The following is a 19,858-nucleotide window of genomic DNA, read 5'->3' as shown; positions in this document are numbered from 1 at the left end:
GATCTGTTGAGGCTTTTGGGTTCCAGTTTGTGGTACTGGTTCTGGTCCAGGGAATATTTCCAAATTGCCAGAGTCTAAGTTTTTCTACTACATCCACCATCTTTCATTGATTTTTTTCAGCAAATATTTATTGGTTTCTAACATGTGTAACACAGTGAGTTAGAAAGAGTGTAGGTGGAATTGGGGATAAAAATATAAAATGTGGACTCTGCCTTCTTGAAATTTACAATTTAATGAAGTTCTTAATGAAGAGACAAGCCCGGGATGCTAGAGCTGGTGGATTGATTGATAATCAAGAGCTTGGTGGTCCCTTTTCTTTTCCATTTGCTGACTCTCCTTGGTATAGTGTAAAGGTCACTGGGGAGGAGTCAAGTAGGAATGAGTTTTGGATTCTCCAAAGTAAATTTTTCCGAGTATTTCATAGCATTGTTGCTTTCTGGTGTCACATAGCAACTGCAAGCTGATCACATGAGGCATTATTCATGTGAGCATTATAAAGCTCATTTTCCTAGTAGGGTAAATCAGAAAATAGTTTTTCTCTTGTACTATACCCAGAGATACTGATAGAACTGTGGTTTGAACTTGGCACTTCTAGTTCCAAGGCCTTAGCTGGCTGCTTTAGTCTCATAAAAAGATTTGTCTAATATTTTAGCATTTATTCCCTTAACTACACCCTTGGAGGCTAAATAAGATGTATTCTGGGGAATGAAATGGCATTCTACCCATATGAGTACACTTTCCCTTTTCCATAGCACTCCCTTCTGTTAAATAGGGTCTCGTTTTTAGTTTACAAGTCTACCTAAAGTTCTCATCACTGGTCACTATCCTGGCAACGTAAATATCTATCGATACTTTTATATTTTACAGCTCCCTCCAATGGACATAGACAGACTAACAGAAACCTAGCAGGGATCTGCACCTCCCTAGGTATCCTGAAAGGAAACACTCATACTAATACCATAGGCTTGTTCACCAGACATAGCAAGGGGAGAGTTCCTTGGCTCAAAAAACAACATCAATTATGCTTTCCTTGTTCAGAGACACTTCTGTGAATCTGGGTGGAGCAGTACATAGAACACTGAGACCCTAGTCAGAACAATCTGATTTCAAATTTGGCCTCAGACACTTATGAGTGCTATGTGACCCTGGGCAAGTCACTTAATCTGTTTGCCTCAGTTTCTTCATCTGTAAAATGGAGATCATAACAGTACTGAACTCTCAGGGGTGGTATGAGTATCTAAGGACATAATTGTAAAGTGCTTAACAGTACCTGACACATAGTAAGAAATATATACATGCTATCTATTATTATAATGCAATTCTTTAGCAAACTTGACAAAACTAGGAAAATACAGGTCCCTGCTAGTTTTCTTTTTTCTTTTTCTTTTCCTGAGGCAAAGGGGGTTAAATGATTTGCCCAGGGTCACACAGCTTGGAAGTGTTAAGTGTCTAAGGGCAGATTTGAACTCAGGTTCTCCTGACTTCAAGGCCAGTGCTCTATTCATTGGGCCATCTAGCTGCTCCCTTTAGATTTCTTTTAGTCTATGTATGTCATTTGGAAGGAGCTGCTAAGGCTACTACACAAAAGTGACCCCTTTGTAGTTGCTGTGACATGGCTGCTTCTAGATGGAAACCCTGTGAATTGGCTGTGGCTCTAGGGAATGGGTTATTGTGCACAAGCTTTCTGAGTATATTGCATGATGCTTTTTGAAACTGAAGGGTAGTCTTGGCTGAGGGAGTATGGATCTAAAACTCATTCTGAGAGGTTCCATATGGGACCCATTCCCTTGAATCTTCCTGGGTACTGCAGGAACACAGACTCAGAATGGGATGATCTCAGAAATCCATGGGGTTGTTTGTGGGATTTTTACCAAAGTACTAATGACAATATGTAGTAGGCAGTTTTCAAATCCTTCCTGGCATTTCCTAGTAACCTGTGGAGAAATTTTAGATATCTTCCCCTCTTTTCTTTCAGTGAGAAAATAAGGAAGTAGGCAAGGGAAGCTATCTGTCCAGTGGTCATGAAAATGTACGTTTTGGGGGAGGGGGATTATAGTTCTTTTGCGCCTGGTCAAATTTAGTATAAAGGAATGAAATCGTTCTGAGCTCTCAGAACTTAATCTAGAGAATGATAATTGACTTTCCTTGGGAGCTGAGAAAAACAAACAAAAAAAATCCAGATACTTATATAGCCTTATAGTTGGGACATGGGGAACAGGCTGAAATCAGATGCATATGTCACCTTGGCCTTCCCCCAAGGGAAGCCATCCAGAAGGAACTACATAGGCTCTTTGGTGGGCAGAAAAATACAGGTTTGGAGATGAAGGGTGATGGCGATCACACCCCCATGCCAGAACCAGGGAATAGCCTGAAACATCAAACATGCAGAGGCTCTGTGGAGAATTCATTGCCTTTGCTCTGCCTAACCTTCAGGAGGCCATCCAGGAGGCCAAGAACCTAGAGAAGCAGATAGTTGAGAAGCCAGAGGTGTGCAATGATACTATGATGGCCCTGTGGGAGGAGTGCAAGCCTTGCCTGAAACAAACCTGCATGAAGTTCTACACAAAAGTCTGCAGGAGTGGCTCAGGCCTCGTGGGCCGCCAGGTAAGGAAATCCCAACAGGGAGGGAAGGAAGGGACTTGTTAAGGTAATAGTAATCATGAGCCATCAAGAAATGGTAGTCCAAACTCATGAAGGCTGAGAATTCTTACTTCTAGGAGGATTAAACCGAAGCCAGAAATAAAGCAAGAGCAGAAAAGCCTAATGACAGCACAGTCCATCTTGATGAAATGATCCTAATAGCCCTTAGCTTCTAATTCTCCTCATTAATTCTAATCTTAAAGTTAAGACCTCCAAACTAGGCTCTTTTTATGGAGAGGGCTGCTTCTATATCTTTGCCCTTCTTACCAAAATGATTTTTGTGGACCCTGTATCTACCACTCCCACATATTATTTACTTGATTACATTCTAGAAAAAGAACAAAGAAATGAGAAATATATGACAGGGGAGGAGGTAAAGATGGGCTGCTCATTTATCAAGAACTTGAGTTAACTAAGGGACAACCCATGTGCCTCACTGAAGCTGTCAATGTCAGAACGATGAGAGAGCTTCCCAACATAGTTGGGTGGTTGCCCTATGACAGATTCATGAGATGAGCAGTCTTGCACAGGCTTAGAGAGAGTTGGAGAGAATGTCCACATTGATGTGATCACAGGTCCATTGCTTCTTTGTAACCTAAACCCAAGTATATATGTACTATTTTCTCAGTACCAAAAAATCCATTCTGGTTTTAGACCAAACAAGTCAAGAAGATTCAAGACATGCACTGAAAGGACTTAAGAACAACAAGATTGAGGGAAAAGTCATATGTGGGATCCAAGATCCAAATTCTCTCCATAAAAATGGCGATTTCCCTCCCCTGAAAAAGATGACTTTTAATCTTCCCTCATGATGCCTGATTCTGCGGGGTAATTGGCACTCCATGTAGTTTCACATTGTGTGAAAGAGACAGATAGACCTGTTGGATAAGTCATTCCTAAAGCATGGCCTGTCATCCCTACAGATAATGGAATATATGCTAATGATGGTTTTTGAGTAAATTGAAATAAACAAAAATTCTTGGGTGTGTAAACATTATCTACTCTAAAATAAGTCCCTTACAAATCCAGTATATATCTAATACTTAAGGCATTTTAGGGTAGGAGTGGGGAGGGGGGGAGGAAGATGTTTTTTTAAAAAATACTTTTAACTGGAATCCCACTCAGATTCCTTTATACTTATTAAAACAAACAAACAAAAACCCTTCCTTAAAAGGATGCCATTAACACTCACTCCTATGGGCACCTGGCCTATAGAAATAACTACACCTCCAGTTTGGCTCAGCCCCCCAACATGAGTGAATGATGCAGGGGAGTTTGACACTCAGGTGTTCCTTTCTTTGCTTTTCCAGTTAGAGGAGTTTCTGAACCAGTCCTCTCCTTTCTCCATCTGGATAAATGGGGACCGAATGGATACCCTGTTGAAAGATGATCAGGAACAAAAACAGAAGCTGATGAACCTGGAAGAGGATTACAGCTTGTTTCAGCACAACATGGATGAGTTATTTCAGGGCAGCTCCCTGTTCTCTGAGAACACAAACCCTTTCATCATGAACCCCTTTAGAGGGGTATTCGGTGACTCTTCAAGGCCCCCATTCAGACCTTGGTTTTTCCAAAAGCAGAGGGTGGTCCGAGACATTTCACCTTTCTTCTCCCAACATCCACTAGGTTTCCAGCATCTATTCCAGCCCTTCTTTGAAATGTCTCAGAAGATTATGGAGAATGCCCACAGGGCTATGGAAAGGGAAAAGCAATGGAATCTTAATACCTATCACTCTTCAGGTAGGTTTTTACTAAATTGGAACTATTCAATGATTCTTTTTTTAGATTTGGGTAGTTATCTCTTCTTTCTTTCCTTCTTTTCCTTTTCTTCCTCCATTTTCTTCTCTGCTCTTAGCATTTCCCCAGGAACTCAGAATGCCTTGTACCTAAAATCCACATGTCTGTATATTCAGAACAAATGAGATCATCACATTCTTATTATAGATAAGGGAGCTGTGATTGATTGATCAACAAGCATCTATCAAACACTTTCCATGTACCAGGCACTGTAATGAGAAAAAAGAAAAACGATTCGGGGTTCAAAGATCTCACAGTATAATTGGGGAACCAATATCTACATAAGTAGACATAACAAGAATCCTATCCTTATCTTCTACTAATTGCTGTGTGTGTGTGTGTGTGTGTGTGTGTGTGTGTGCTTAAGTTCAGAATAAATTCTCCCCCTAAAAAACCCCCACAGATCTATACAAGATAAGCAGTAAAAGCTAAGACATCCATCCTGTTTTTATGCCAAAGTTATATACTGAGGTTAAGCTAAAATAGTTTCCAGTACAGAGAAATAGGATTACAGATTTAAAGTTAGAAGCAGGCATTTCAGAGGCCTCCCCGTCAAACCCCCTTATTTTAAAGCTGAGAAAATGGAAACAATTAAGTGTCCTATTCAGTGTTACACAGGTAGGAGGAAATAGCAGAGGGTGAAGGCAGGCTGTGGCTGCCCCAGCTTCCTTTGTCCACACAACCCTGTTCTACCTTTCCCAGTACTAGAGCCTTTGATTTTCTCCTGGCTCTTGACTGTTAGATTTTCTCTCTTCCTTCCCAGATTAGCTGTGGTGACTACCCTTTCCTAGGGGGGGGGGGATTAAAGGTGAGGGAAAGCTGGGGTTCTATACTGGTTGCCATTTTGCTGGCCATCATGCCTTAAAATGAGGATTATTTCATTTTTGTTTTTGTATCTACAGTACATAACACAATGGGACATAGTAGGTACCCAATAAGGAATTGAATAGATTCCTTTCCCCAGCTGAGTTTTTGGCCACTCTCCAAGGCAGTCCTATCCAATACCAGTGGATCTGAATAAATTAAATAAATGAAAAGAAAGTAACTTCTGCCTTTGAATATATTCTTTTTTTTTTTTGAAACACCTCCAAGTAATTTATTTATTTATTTATTTAATTTTGTGATTCAACAAGAATTTATTGAGTAACAATTTACTATATGCTAGCACTAAAGTTACAATGAATATATTCTTTAATCATTTCTAAGGTTCCTTCCAGATTTATGATCTTATTTTTCTATCCTAGAAGAATGATACTTTAGTTACTAATTTTGTTTCTTCCTATAAACTTCAGTCTTTATATTTTAAAACAAACATTTAGGGTTAGACAGGCAGGGAGGTAAGGAAGAGACAGAAATCAATTCTATTTTCAGAGGAGAAAGGGATATATATGTAAGATGGGAACAGTCTTTTTTCCTGGTGATTGGTCAGTAGTTTTAACAGTGACAAGATGCAATTTTCTTCTTCCTTTGTCCCTAGAAAATGGCACCAATGATCGCATGGTATGTCGGGAAATCCGTCGTAACTCAGCAGGATGCTTGAAGATGAAGGATCAATGTGAAAAGTGCCGGGAGATTTTGTCAGTAGGTAAGGAAGCACAGGAAAAATATTTTCCATAGACACAACATCATTCTCATTGATTATTTGCTATTTGTCCAGAGAACATACGTATCCCGCTATGCCATTCATTATACCAATAATATTATGGAAGGAACACTACTAGATCGAAGTACAAAACCTAGCCATTTATTTCCCATGTGACCCTGGACAAATCATGTAACCTAAGTCTCCTTATTTTTAAAATGAGAGGTTATTGGAGTAGATAATTTTTAAGGTTTCTTCTGGCTCTAGATTTACAATCCTATGATTAATCACCATAGCCCCTATTTATTTACACAGATCCACACCTTTTTTCTTTTAATGTGTCTACATTTTGTCACAGTTTTAATAAACTTGCAATCTAGGTATGGCCCTGGTCTGATCTCTTAGAACTTTTAAACAGTCAGTAAGATTGTTTCATTTCAAAGAATGCAGTGGTTAAGCCCAAGAACCAGGCTCCCTGCTCCATAAGGAGCTTCCATTTTACTTGGGGGCACAACATGTTCACAGATTAGTAAATAAAAAGTGCACAAAAATATTTCAAGAGGGAAAGAGAGCAAACATCTGGTGGATTAGGAAAGGCCTCAGTAATATTTAAATTATACTTTGAATCTGTCAATTCTATAACAAATGACCAAAAAGCCGTAGCAGTTCTGCAACTTCTGTTAGGTCTAAAACTAAACTAAAACAAAAAAACAAGGGAAAAATCCCCAGAGAATTCACATATTATCAAAATCATAGTTAACTCTCAAAAAGAAAAGAAAAGAAAACCAAAGAGATAACAGTGGTCAAAAGCAAAAAGCTTTTTTGATTTCATTGGAGGAGGGAAACTAGACACATCTGCAGATACCCCTTCTAGTAGGAGACCCACTTTAGTTTGGTCAAATCCCAGTATTTATACCAAAGGCTACATAGCAAGAGGTAGTTCTGATTGGAGGGACAACAGCAACTATGAGGCAAATTTAATTCATAGAACATCATGACCATAACATGGGTACTGCAGCTGCTTGTCCAAGCTCAGGGAGCACCTGATGCTGGTATGAAACAGTTCTGGGATTTTGCTGTGGCTGAGATCCTCCAGTGCAAAGAATTATTATTCTTCCAAGCCCAGAGTACAGCTCACTTGCTGGGCCTTAATTGTGGAAAACAGGGTATTTCCTCATAGTAAATAGAAAAGAATCAAAAAAAGAGAGCTAATCTTAGCTTGGGGATCCTGACAAATCAAATCTTGAGATTCTATGTGGTAAGAACAGAGATCATGCTCTGTTTTTCCTCTCTCTTTTCAGAAAATTTGGGACAATAATATCAAGGGTTGATAATCGTTGGCGCCTAGGGTCAGAATGCCACTTTAAATAACATCTTAGTACTTTATCACTTTTCTCTTTGTAAAGACAAAAGTAATATTTTTCTCCCCATGGGTTCTGTAAATTCCACCAGGAGTCTAGAAACTTGTCTTTCTTCTTTTTTTCATTGTGTGAATAATCCTGAAACAGTAGTCTTTTTACGAGTGCCCAAGGTTTTTACAAGCTGTGTCAGTTCAGTGATTGACATATAACTTCACAGATCTAGATTTTACACAATTAGCCCTATTGTAACAGGTTGCTTTTAGATACCACACCTGCAATTCTAGTAGCTGGCAGGAGATGAATGGGGGTGAGGGAGAATGGTGAGAGCATTGAAATAGCTGAAAAGGTTTTGAATGTAGGCAGCTAATGAACTGTGTCTGCTGTTAAAGGACCAAGTTATTTCATTTTTAAGTGGCTCATTGTCAGAAGAAAATTGTCCATTGGGGAGTTAATTTTTGGGTTTTGTTCATAACAACTCATGAAGACTATCCAGTGAGAGGTCTTTAGCCTTTCTGTTTTTACAGTAAGTGAATGTGTGAAGAAATTGTAGTTCTTGTGAGTGGGAGAAGTCCCGACACTGTTGAAATTACAACTCCTAATAGAACTGAAATAGAAGAAAGTGATTTATATTTGAGGAACATTTAGTGAAAAACAAATATCCAGGCACAGGCATTTACCAACTAACTCAACTGTTATCAATCACTACTTACCTGAATTGTTTTCTCAAGGAAAGCATTTCATTTTTTCACATTTGTAGGCTTGTTTTTTATTTTTGTTTAGTTTTTTTTTTTTTTAATAGAGCAGTAAGGTGGTGCAGTGAATAGAGCACCAGATCTGGAATCAGGGGATCTGAGTTCAAATCCACCTTGAGATACTTTAACCCTGGGCAAGTCACTTAATCCTGTTTGCCTCAGTTTCCTTATCAGCAAAATGAGCTGGAGAAGTAAATAGCAAACCACTCCAAAACCTTTGCCAAGGAAACTCCAAATGAGGTGATGAAGAGTCAGACATGACTGATACAATTCAACAACACAGTGTTTTTAGGGGTAAATTGTTTATTGTCAGGAAGATGGTATTAATTTGTTTCTTTAGCACAGTTCTTTGTTGCCTCCATCATTTAAAAAAAATCTCTTTAGTTTCTTTTCAGTATAAAGAGCTACTTCTTTATGAGGGGAATCATTCCCTACTCTTGGCAACTTTCTCAACTCCACTGAGTTTGCTTCATTTCCTTTCTCTAACAAAACAAAAGCTTAGTTTTAAAAACTCCCAACAGAATTTAGAAAACATTTAAAAAAAACAAAACAAAACAAATCCTAGTTTCTTGCCAGAGGTTTCAATAAAAGGACCCAAAGTATTTTATTTTTCTGAGCAGCTTAAGACAACATGGGACAAAATGGCAGCCTCATAAAACACAGTTATATGGTGATTATCTCCCCAAGACATTACTAGTCAGGAATCCACATTCACAGGTAGCAAAGTGCTTGAAATCCATATCCTTCTTATCACTCTCTGGGCGCATTTTGTTACCTATCCAAAGGGAATAGACAAAGAACATCAACTGATGAGTGAAAGAGTAGAATATTCTATGCTTTTTGCTGTTCTATTGATTCTGAAGGGCTAGCCTATGGCTATCCTAAGTGGGAAAACTGATCCCTGATTCTGATGTCCAAAGAACAAGTGTGGAGAAAAAGGCCAGAGCTATTTGCATAAGCTCAAGAGACTGGAGAGAGGACCTAATTTTCAGGCTATTTCAGGAACTTTTGAATAAGTAGTGAATTGTTGCTGTTTGTTGTTGAGTCATTTCAGTTCTGTCTTATTCTTTGTGACCCTCTTTGAGGTTTTCTTTGCATGGGCACTGGAATGTTTTGCCATTTCTTTCTCTAGCTCATTTTACAGATGCAGAAATTAAGGTATAAACAGGGTTAAGTGACTTGCCTAGGGTCAAACAGCTAGTAAATGTAAATATCTGAGGCCAGATTTTAATTCATGAACAGGAGCCTTCCATATTCCAAGCCTAATGCTTTATCCATTGGACCATCTAGCTGCTGAAGTAACAAGTAATAATAAAAATAATGACCACAATAGTTTCCATTTAGATGAGCACAGCTTCCAAAGTGTTTTTCATGAAAGAACCCAATGAGATAGGTAATACAGGTGTTATCATTTTAAAAATGAAGAAAAGGAATTCTGAGATGTTCACTGATTTGCTTGAAGTTATACAATTAATAAACGTCAGGATCAGAACTTTTGAATTGAAATCTGGTGCTCTTGCCATTCTATCACCCTGCCTAGCTTGAATACCCCAAACTGGACTCTATTTAAATGGAGGTCCAAGTTTCCATTCTTATCGCATGCATTTATTCTCTACCTTTCTCTTCATTGTATAAAGACTGCTCTGACACAGACCCAAACCAGAGCCAGCTAAGAGAAAAGTATGAAGATGCTCTTCGGATAGTGGAAAAATTTGGCAGAGAGTATGAAGACCTCCTCCAGTTGTACCAACTGAGGATGCTGAACACCTCCTCCCTCCTGGACCAACTGAACCGGCAATTTGGCTGGGTGTCTCAGCTGGCCAACCTCACCCAGACCAAGAATGGTGACTATCTCCAGGTCTCCACTGTAAGTTCCTTCTCTATGAGCAAATGAAACAGATCAAAATGTTTACTAAATGCATGCATTCTCCATATTTTTATTGACTATTTCTCCATATGCTAATTTGCACATCTATGCTACCCAGAATTCCCATAGGTTTGGGAAGATATCTCTGAGTGTGTCCACTTTCATTGGCTAAGAAATTGGCAGTATTTCACCCAACTCAAAGATTGTAGAAGGGCAGAGGTGTGTGTGTGTGTGTGTGTGTGTGTGTGTGTGTGATGGCAATCTTGAAAGTTTGGGGATATTTGCTAAGTATTTAGTTTTCCCTAAGAGCTCGTTTGGAGTATTTTCCATATATTTTGTAAGCTCTTTCTATGGTCAACCTGTTTTAAATTTACAGATTATTATAGACATCTGAGATTTGTCATGGGATTATATTTCTTCCATTGTAAAATGAGGAGGTTAGACCAAGATCTGTTTGAGTCCTAAATCAAAAATGATAAAATATCATGCTAAGGTCATGAGCTCAAAAGTTAGAAGTCTTCTAGTCCAACTCCCTCATTTTTTTTTTTTTTAACAGATGAAGGAACTGAGACCCAGGAAGATTAAGTGATTTACTCAGGATTTTAATTGATCTACCCAAAATCACCTAGGAAGCAAGTGGCAGAGATAGGATTGTCCTAAATGTGTTTCTTTTAGATTTCAAGGTGGTGCACCCTTAGTTCTAGGATTTGGTAGATAAGGTCAGGTTCACCCTAGTCAAGTTTTATCAATTTAACAAAATTTTTTCCTTTTTTTTTTTTTTTTAGCTTTAGTTACCCCAAATGAAAAGGATGATTATTTTAAGCCTTCCCTTAGACTGTGATCCACTCTATCTTCTTCTCCAGATTTTTTTGCATCTCTATTAGATTGGAGATGGAAGTAGGGGATGGTGGATTTACTGATATAAAATATATTTCTGGGGAGAACTCCCAATAATCAATCAGCATAATTGTTGTGGTTGTTTTGGTTATTTCAGTAGAGTCCAACTCATCCTGATCCTATTTGGAATTTTCTTGGCAAAGATACTGGAATGGTTTGTCATTTCTTTCTCCAGCCCATTTTGCAGATGAGAAAACTGGGGTCTGCAGGGTTAAGGGCTTATCTAGGGTGACATAGCTGGTAAGTGTCTGAAGCCACTCAGGAAGAGAAGTCTTGTTAAATCCAGGCCCATAACTATCCACTGTGCCACCTGGATGCCCTCCAGCACAATTGTAACTGTTTTATAAGTTACAGGAACTTTAACTGTTCCTGTTAAAACCTGGAATTTTTATAAGAATTCTATTGCTATTTCCTATGCTCTGCTTCATAAGGGCTGGCATTGTATTAGCCTTTGTGTCTCAGAGAAACACTTCATTCCGAGGCTGACGCCATGGCACCACTAAGATTTTTTTTAAGAAGCAAACTCTTTAAATTGTGGTATATGAATGTTATGGAATATTATTGTTCTGTAAGGAATGACCAGCAGGATGAATACAGAGAGGCCTGGCGAGACTTACATGAACTGATGCTAAGTGAAACGAGCAGAACCAGGAGATCATTATATCTCAACAATGATACTGTTTGAGGATGTATTCTGATGGAAGTGGATCTCTTCGATAAAGAGAGCTTTAATTGATCAAAGATGGACAGAAGCAGCTACACCCAAAGAAAGAACACTGGGAAATGAATATAAACTGCTTGCATTTTTGTTTTTCTTCCCGGGTTATTTATATCTTCTGAATTCAATTCTCCCTGTGCAACAAGAAAACTGTTCAGTTCTGCACACATATATTGTATCTAGGATATACTGTAACCTATTCAACATGTAAAGGACTGCTTGCCATCTGGGGGAGGGGGTGGAGAGTAGGAGGGAAAAATCAGAACAGAAGTGAATGCAAGGGTTAAGGCTGTAAAAATTACCCTGGCATGGGTTCTATCAATAAAAAGTTATTAAAAAATAAAATTAAATTAAATAAAAAAAGAAGCAAACTCTTTAATTTAATTTATTAATTAAATTAATTTAAAGATTAATAATAATCATATAGGTATAATTATTAGATACATTTGATATAATGTATAATATATTTAGATATAATTATTGATAACAATAGATGGCATTTATATAATATTTTAAGGCTTGCAAAGTATTTTACATATTGTTACATATAAAAAGTTTGAGAGACATAGTTTCTGGATAGTTAATCATTTTATTAATCATGCTAGTCAATAATTAATAAAAAAGTCAGTGGTGTTCTCAAACGCCAAAGACCCCTTGTGGAACCCATTCAGCACTTATATATCCTTGGCAGAGGGGGTGATCCTGAGGATGGCAATGGACCTTGATTGGTTAATAAGTAATAAGAGAGTGAATATTATAGTAAGAGGTGGACCTGTTCTAATGAAGCCCAGCGATTTGGGCAATCTCATCCATTAACAATGCCCCTCAGAGACTGAATATCTTACAAGCTTCTGAAAAAGATCCTTGTTCTATTCAATAATTGATTATCAATATAAGATTATGTAATTAATATAATTATATTATAATATATACAATACATTATGATATAAATGTAATTATATGAGAGAAACAATCATTTCTATCAATATCAATATTTCTATCAATCAATTACTATCAAATACTCATCTGATCCCCACAAAAGCTCTGGGGCACAGAGAGGTTAAGTGACTTGCTTGGGTTGATTGGTTGGTTGGTTGATTTTTCTTCATTTTCAAAGAGAACCAAAGGACTCGGAATACTCTACCTCCAGTAGGGAGTGTCTGTGGAAGTTGGTTCCTCCTGACTCCAAGCCCTATATGTCAATCATCTCTTCATCTAATTGCCTAAAATGTTTTAATAGTTTGATATTTGAAGTGCTGCTATTTGGAAGAGTCTTACTCTGCTTAATCCCAAAGGACCAGAGGTTGAAAATTATGGAGGAGGCAAATTTTGACTCAAAGATAGAAAGAGCTTCTGAATAATTAGAACTGCTCCCAGAATGAAAGGAGTTGCTTCCAGAGGGAAGGAGTTAGCAAATGAGATACTTGTAAAGAGCTCAGCACAGTGCTTGGCACATAATAGGTGTGATATAAATGCCTATTTGCTTCCCTACTTCTTCTTCTAGGAAATCCTCTCGTACTTAGAGATGAAAAGCTTCCAAAGCTCTCTTTTATATTCCCTTATACTCTTGTATGCTCTTATACTCTTTTCCTAGGTGTACTCCAGATCTTCAAATCCCGATGACCCATCCAAGCCTTCTGATACAGAAGTAGTCGTGCAAATCTTTGACTCCGATCCCATTACTCTGACTGTGCCTGCAGAGATCTCCTGGGATGACCCCAAATTCATGGAGATCGTAGCAGAAGAAGCTCTGAAGCAATATAAAAAGAAGAATCTGTGAGTCAGATGGTCTGGGGATGTCTGTGGCCATTCCTGGTGGTCCCTATTGTAGGCGGTCCTGGCATGGATCATAGGACCACATATTTAAAACTGAAAGCAGTCCCCTCATTCAATTCATTAATTTTATATATAAAGAAACAGCATCAAAGAGTGACTTGCAAGTGAGGGGGAGTGACAAAGCAAGACAGAAATAGTAAGAATTGGGATTTGAACTCAGTATCTCTGATTCCAAATCCAGTGTTCTTTCTTCTCCACCATGCCATCTCAAACAAAAGTGGAGTATTCTTCATTTGTGAAATTTGTTATTCTGCGGAGGGCCCTTAGCTCAATCCAGAAACCAAGAAAAATTTACACCCTCTTTTCCCTTTTACTTGCTAAATTAAGTCATGGACTTTTCTTTTCAAATTTATTTTTCTTTAAAGTGTTTTATTAACAATATATCATATGTATTAATATTTATTTTTCCTGTACTTTCAACCACCTAACTCCTTCAAGAAAGCCATCACTTGTAGCAAAGAATAGGGAATGAAAGGTGGAGTGATGGAAAGGAAGAGTAGTAAAACTAATATATCCATTAATAAGCTTGAAAGCATATGCAATATTATGTATCTGCAAAGAAAAAAAGTAAATGTATTTTCTTGAACCTTGTGTTCAGTTAGGGTTTTGAAATCAATCCATATGTCACTTATTTCACTCTGCAGTGGTTCATCTATATTTCCATGCAAATTGAAATTCTTCATATTGATCCATTATTATGGTGCAATAATATTCCAACACTTTCATGTGTTTAGCATTTAGCATTTTCCCCATTAATGGAGCTCTACCTTGCCTAAAGGAACTAACTTGTTTCTTCCCAGTTAAAAGAAATAAATTATCTATAGAGTTATTTGAGACTCAACATTTTCTCAAGGAACATTTTTTTCTTTCTCTCTTTTCCACAGAGAAAATCAAATCGTGTGAATGGAGCTTTCCCCATCATTTGGATGACAGAATCCAGATCCCGCAGCTTCTCTAAGAGGTTCCTGCATGTTAGCCAGTCACCAAGGTCAGGTGGGGGCATAAAGGAGATCTTGGTGCAATGCAAGCCCCATTCACACCCCACAACTGCCTGCACTTCCAGATTTTACACTGTTAACACCTGTACTTTGCTGCTGTAGGGAGATACCTACCTCCTTGAACAACTAACTCAATAAACTCAACCTGACACTGATGACCTGGATTTATTTTATATTTTCCCTTTGTGGGGTTGGGAGTGGGGATGCTCATTGAACATAAAGCTAAACTTCACACAACATCCAGAAAACAAGAGCTATCAAGATGAAGACAATTGAGGAAGATGGGAGAACATCTTATTATAGTTAAGATCTTTTCTGACTCAGAAATCTCTAATTTTAATGCTTCTCCACTGGAGAATAACAGCTAGCATTTATGCAGTGTTTTCAAGTTTTCAGAAAGATTGGTAAATTCGATGGAGTAATTGATTGATACAATTAAACATCACCCCTATACATGTATATGATCAATTTGATCCTCACAATAACCTCATGAAGTAGATATTATATATGTATATATATATACATACATATATATATATAAACTAATGAGGAAATTAAAGCTGAGAGGTAAAGGGACCAGGATCATACAATTAATATGTTTTTGAGGCAGGATTTGCATTTGAGTCCTCCTGCTCCAAATCCTGCACTTACTTTATGGTCTAAATGAATTATAGCAAAGTTTGTGGTAAAGTAACTTTACAAAAAATGAATTTAATCATTCCATTGACTTATGTGATAAAAATCACAGAGATATTCTTATGTAAAGGAATGACATGTCAGTGGAGTATATTTCTTTTCCCTTCCCCATCACCAGAAGTCAGGGGAGGCTGACCAGATAACTGTTGAAATGGATGCTGCAGAAAAAATTTCTACTTTTGATAGAGGCTAAGTGAGTAGATAAACATGGAGGGAGCCGTGTTCATTGGCATGCTGTGCATTTGGAAGCACCAGTATGATTTTGTGGATGGAGACTGTAGTTCTTGTGAAGCAACATAGCAGTTTCTTTTCCTTCGAAGCCCTTTCAGGACTGTGACTCTGAGGATTTCCCTCCACTATTAAGCCTCTTCTATCTTCCCATTCATGCTAAGATCTTGTGAATTTTTCCTGTACCTTGGGATTCCCAGTTCCACACACATTTGTTTCCAGGAAATTTTATTCTCTTCTTTCTTTGACCTTGGTATTTATAAAGTTTAATAGAGCTGGGCTGACATATGTCACCAGAGGGTGGTATTATTGAACATACCCTCGTTCCTCACCTACAGGGGTTCAGATTGAACTCAATGATTCTTGTCTTATCATTTCTACAAAGTACTAAAGTTTGCACATTAAACCCAAAGAGTAGTAGATAGAGGGCTGACCTGCCTCAGTGTGTCCCTGGAAATTTTCTAAGACTGTAAATAACAGACAAGTTATACCTGCATTAATAAAGGGAATTTCCACACTTGGAGTTCCTCACACCAATGCAACAAGCACAGATCTCTTTCCCCACTCTCCATATAATAACTCATCAAGTTCTGTTCTTCCTACCTTCATAACATCTTGCACATATTCCCCCTTCTCTTCTTTGATTGTTGCCACCATCCTGGTGCAGATCCTAATCACTTCCTATTAAAAAGTAGCCTACTGGTGGGTCTTCCTCTTTAAAGTCTCTTCTTACCCCAGTCCATCCTCCATCCAGCCACCAAAGTAATTTCCCTAAAGCTCAGATTCAACCAGATTGCTCCATCACTTGCTCCTCAATAATAATATTCCAGTGTTAACAATATTTCAATGGTTACCAATCCTCTCCGGGATCAAATATGAAATTTCCAGGCATTCAAAGTCCTTCAAAACCTAGCCTCTTGCTCCTGCCATGCTCATGGAGATCCAGTAACTTGCTCTTCTTTACACAAGACACTGCATGGGAATGTTCCCCTGGTTGTCCCATGCCTGGAATTCTCTCCTTCCTCGTTTTTACCTCCTAGCTTCTCTAGCATCCTTCAAGTCCCAGCTAAAATCCCAAAATTCTGCAAAAAGCCTTTCTCAGGCTCCTTAATCTCAGAAACTTCCCTCAAACTTCTCCCCGCACTTTATTCTGTATACATCTTGATCATGTGCAGTTGTTTGCCTGTTGTCTTCCCCTATTGCTCCTTGGAGCAAGATATGGGGTTGTGTTTGTTTGTTTTGCCTTTCTTTGTATTCCAAGGTGCTTAATAAATGCTTTTTTGACAGACTGCTCCAAAAGAGGAGGAGAAATACCTAAATGGAGCCCACCTATTTGTAGCAAGGCCTAAGTATAGTTTAAATCTTTTGTCTTTCTATCACTTGATTTCTGAATATATCTCTCATCCCTTCCTATTGACAAGACACGGCCTCAAACAAACTGAAACCTGGGAAAGACCTTAGTTTAGAAATCCAAGGTCACCTGCTATATCCGGAGCCGTCACCATTTTAATCTTCATCTTGCCACTGGATGGGTGACTCTGGAGGAAAGAGTGAGGATGATGACTTTGTGCAGCTCTACCCCACTCATTTCCAATTCACATGAATGTCAAGACTTGACCTCATGATGTTATTGGTCTTGTTTGAAAACAAAGAATGAACAACAACAACTTGCAACAGAAAATAAGGGGGAAAAAAGCATCTCAGGGAAACTAATCACACCAACCAAGTCGGACAGTAAATGTAGTGTTCTGTCCCATATTTTCCCTTTCCCATATCCAGAGAGGAAGAGCCTACATTTTCTTATCTCTTTTCTAGGATCAAGCTTGGCCATTGTACTTAGACAGAATTCAGTTATGTTTTACAAAGCCTATATTGAAGCTCCTAGGTCATATTATAGTCTATTGAAGATCAAAATTCCATTTAATTTTCAAAAACAAAGAGGAGATTACCATCTTGTAAGACCAACTGAGGTTGAAGTTGAATGAACAGAATTTAGGATTATTTTGTTTAATTGTTGCAACAAAGCTAATTGTATATACATTTCATGAATAGTGTAGGGAACGTAGTGATTTAATTGGGAGAGAGAGTAGGATAATGATTGCTACTCATTTCCTTTGATTTGCAGATTCCACTTTTAACAGCCAAATGTGAAAAGATTTTTCTCACTTTAAATCAAAAAACATTTAGACTTGAAGTGCTAGTAGGAGAAAAATAAAAATAGAATAGAAACAAAATGGATTAAGATGCTTGTGGGCTTCTTGAACTAGCTGGCTGAAGTCTGTGTCACAAGGGATCTAAGGTTGCACTGAAATTAAAATCTGTATTTTAAAAGTTGTCAGGTCCTTCCCCAGGGAAACTACAATATAGATAAACACCAGCAGGTGGAATCAGAGAGCAGCCTCAATTCAGGAAAGATGTCCCCAAAAGAGGGAGATGCATTAGGGCGAGCAGCTCACTGGAGATACCCAAAAGAGGGCAGTACAATGACATCACTGCAGGATTTCGGCAGCTCTGCAGCATCAGAAGCATGAATCAGTCGGCAGTGCGTTCTCCCTGGCCACATTTTTGTGTGTTCTTCTATGTGTATGTTTCTTAGTCGGGCACGTTCCCAGGATGTGTCCCCTCTCTCACCATTTGCTAATCTGAAAATGCATTTTCCTGAATTCAAATCCAGCCTCAAACACTTCCTAGCTCTGTGACTCTGGACAAATCGCTTCACCCTGTTTGTCTCAGTTTTCCACATCTGTAAAATGAGCTGGAGAAGGAATTGGCAAGCCACTCCAGTATCATCGCCAGCAAAACCCCAAATGGGGACTGAACAACAACTAAATTAAATTAAATATTTTTTGCTTTGAACTAGACCATCTTCAAGGTAGTCAAGTAAAATAAACACATTGGTAGGGGTTCATGAATTATAGGTTTGAGTGGATATTGTTGACCCACAAGATGTTTTAAATCTGGGATAGTTTTCTGGGGCTCTATGGGTGAGGGAGAATCCTAGGTCCTATAACTATTTTGCTTTATGCTAATTAAATATTAAATATAAATGGAGAGCATTTCACAGAAATCATTATAACTGAATTTGGAGTTAGAGAATCTGGATTATGAAGTCAACCTGTAGACCAGTTACTTAACTCCTGAGAACAGAGATTTCATCATTTGGAAAATGAGAAGGTTGGCCTAGTGTAATTACAGAGATCCTTTCCCATCCTGGAATCTTTCAATCCTAATTAGTGCCATACACTCACTCTAATACTTCTGGGATCTGTTATTCCATCAATGTGGGCCCTACCTTCACAGGAGAAAGATCAAGGTGACTCCTAGTGTCCTGATGGTCTTTGAGAGTTGAAGTATCTGTAGGACTGGACCCCAGAGGACAAAGGTATACAGTCCTTCACTAGGCCTTTAACTGGAGCTTTTCTATAGGTATGATCTGTCAGAGTATAAAGCCTCATGGAAATGCCTCAGTTCTAACTTGTAGCTGAAATCTCTTATTTCAGTTGTTTCTGCCATTAGAATGTGAACTCCTTGAGAGCTGGGACCATTTCTGTTTTTCTTTTTTGTATTTTCAGTGTTTTGCACACAGTATGAACTTAATAAATGCTCATTCACTTATTCATAACTTTCAAGGTTACACAATCAAATAAAAATTTCAGTGTAATCGATGAGTCCCAAAGTCATTTGGTGTGGGAGGGAAATCTTATTTTTTGCTAGGAGGCAAAGCAGATTAGAGATAAAGTATGTCTATCACTCTTCTCTCAATAGAGTGAGGGGTACCAGGCTAGAATTATATAATCTACTCCTTACATTATTAGACTATGATTCTCAGGTTCAAGTTAAACTTCTGATGACTGTTCATTTATGGGGGAAGTAGAAGTCTGAGCTTTATATCCAAGGCTTGACTTTGCTCCCACCAAAAACCAGTTCCACAAGGAACACAGAGAGCACTTAGCCAAGAAATCCATTTATCCAAGTCAAAAGTAAAACAGAAATCAGAGAAAGTATACATTTTTTGTTGTTCAGCCATTTTCAGTCATGACTCTTTGCCCCATTTGGGTTTACTTTGCAAAGATATTGGAGTGCTAAGGCAGTTAGATGGTACAGGGGACAGAGCAGCAGCCCTGAAGTCAGGAGGACCTGAGTTCAAATCTGATCTCAAACACTTAATACTTCCTAGCTGTGTAATCCTGGGCAAGTCACTTAACCCTAATTGCCTCAGCAAAAAAAAAAAAAAAAGATATTGGAGTGCTTTTCCATTTCCTTTGCCAGTGGATCACCTTTTGTCAAAACTTTCTACTTCCACCTGTCCATTTTAGATAACCCATCCTGGCAGGGTTTTATTGAACTATGTACTTCTCTTTCCTGTGACAAGGCAATAATCTAAGAGGGAATATAATTGTTAGATTCAGCTATTATTACTTCAATCATTAACATAAAATAATAGCTTATCAGTAGTCTGTTTACTAGTCCTTGGCATGTTTCCTGA

General features: G+C 38.3%; 1 protein-coding gene across 1 annotated transcript in view; it reads left to right on the top strand.

The window, feature by feature from the left end:
* The window catches only part of CLU (clusterin), a 30,929-nt gene extending 16,326 nt beyond the window's left edge, over positions 1-14,603 (top strand). The window contains exons 4-9 of the mRNA XM_051976389.1: positions 2,434-2,604; positions 3,951-4,380; positions 5,915-6,022; positions 9,770-9,999; positions 13,209-13,390; positions 14,335-14,603. Coding sequence (XP_051832349.1) covers positions 2,434-2,604; positions 3,951-4,380; positions 5,915-6,022; positions 9,770-9,999; positions 13,209-13,390; positions 14,335-14,353 — 1,140 coding nt within the window. The 3' untranslated portion in view covers positions 14,354-14,603. The remainder of the gene's footprint in view (positions 1-2,433; positions 2,605-3,950; positions 4,381-5,914; positions 6,023-9,769; positions 10,000-13,208; positions 13,391-14,334) is intronic.
* The last annotated feature ends 5,255 nt before the right edge of the window (positions 14,604-19,858 follow it).

Source organism: Antechinus flavipes, chromosome 2, assembly GCF_016432865.1.
Source record: "Antechinus flavipes isolate AdamAnt ecotype Samford, QLD, Australia chromosome 2, AdamAnt_v2, whole genome shotgun sequence".
Classification (NCBI taxonomy): Eukaryota; Metazoa; Chordata; class Mammalia; order Dasyuromorphia; family Dasyuridae; genus Antechinus; species Antechinus flavipes.
The sequence above is the reverse complement of the archived record's forward strand: the minus strand, read 5'-3'. Positions and strand labels throughout refer to the sequence as shown.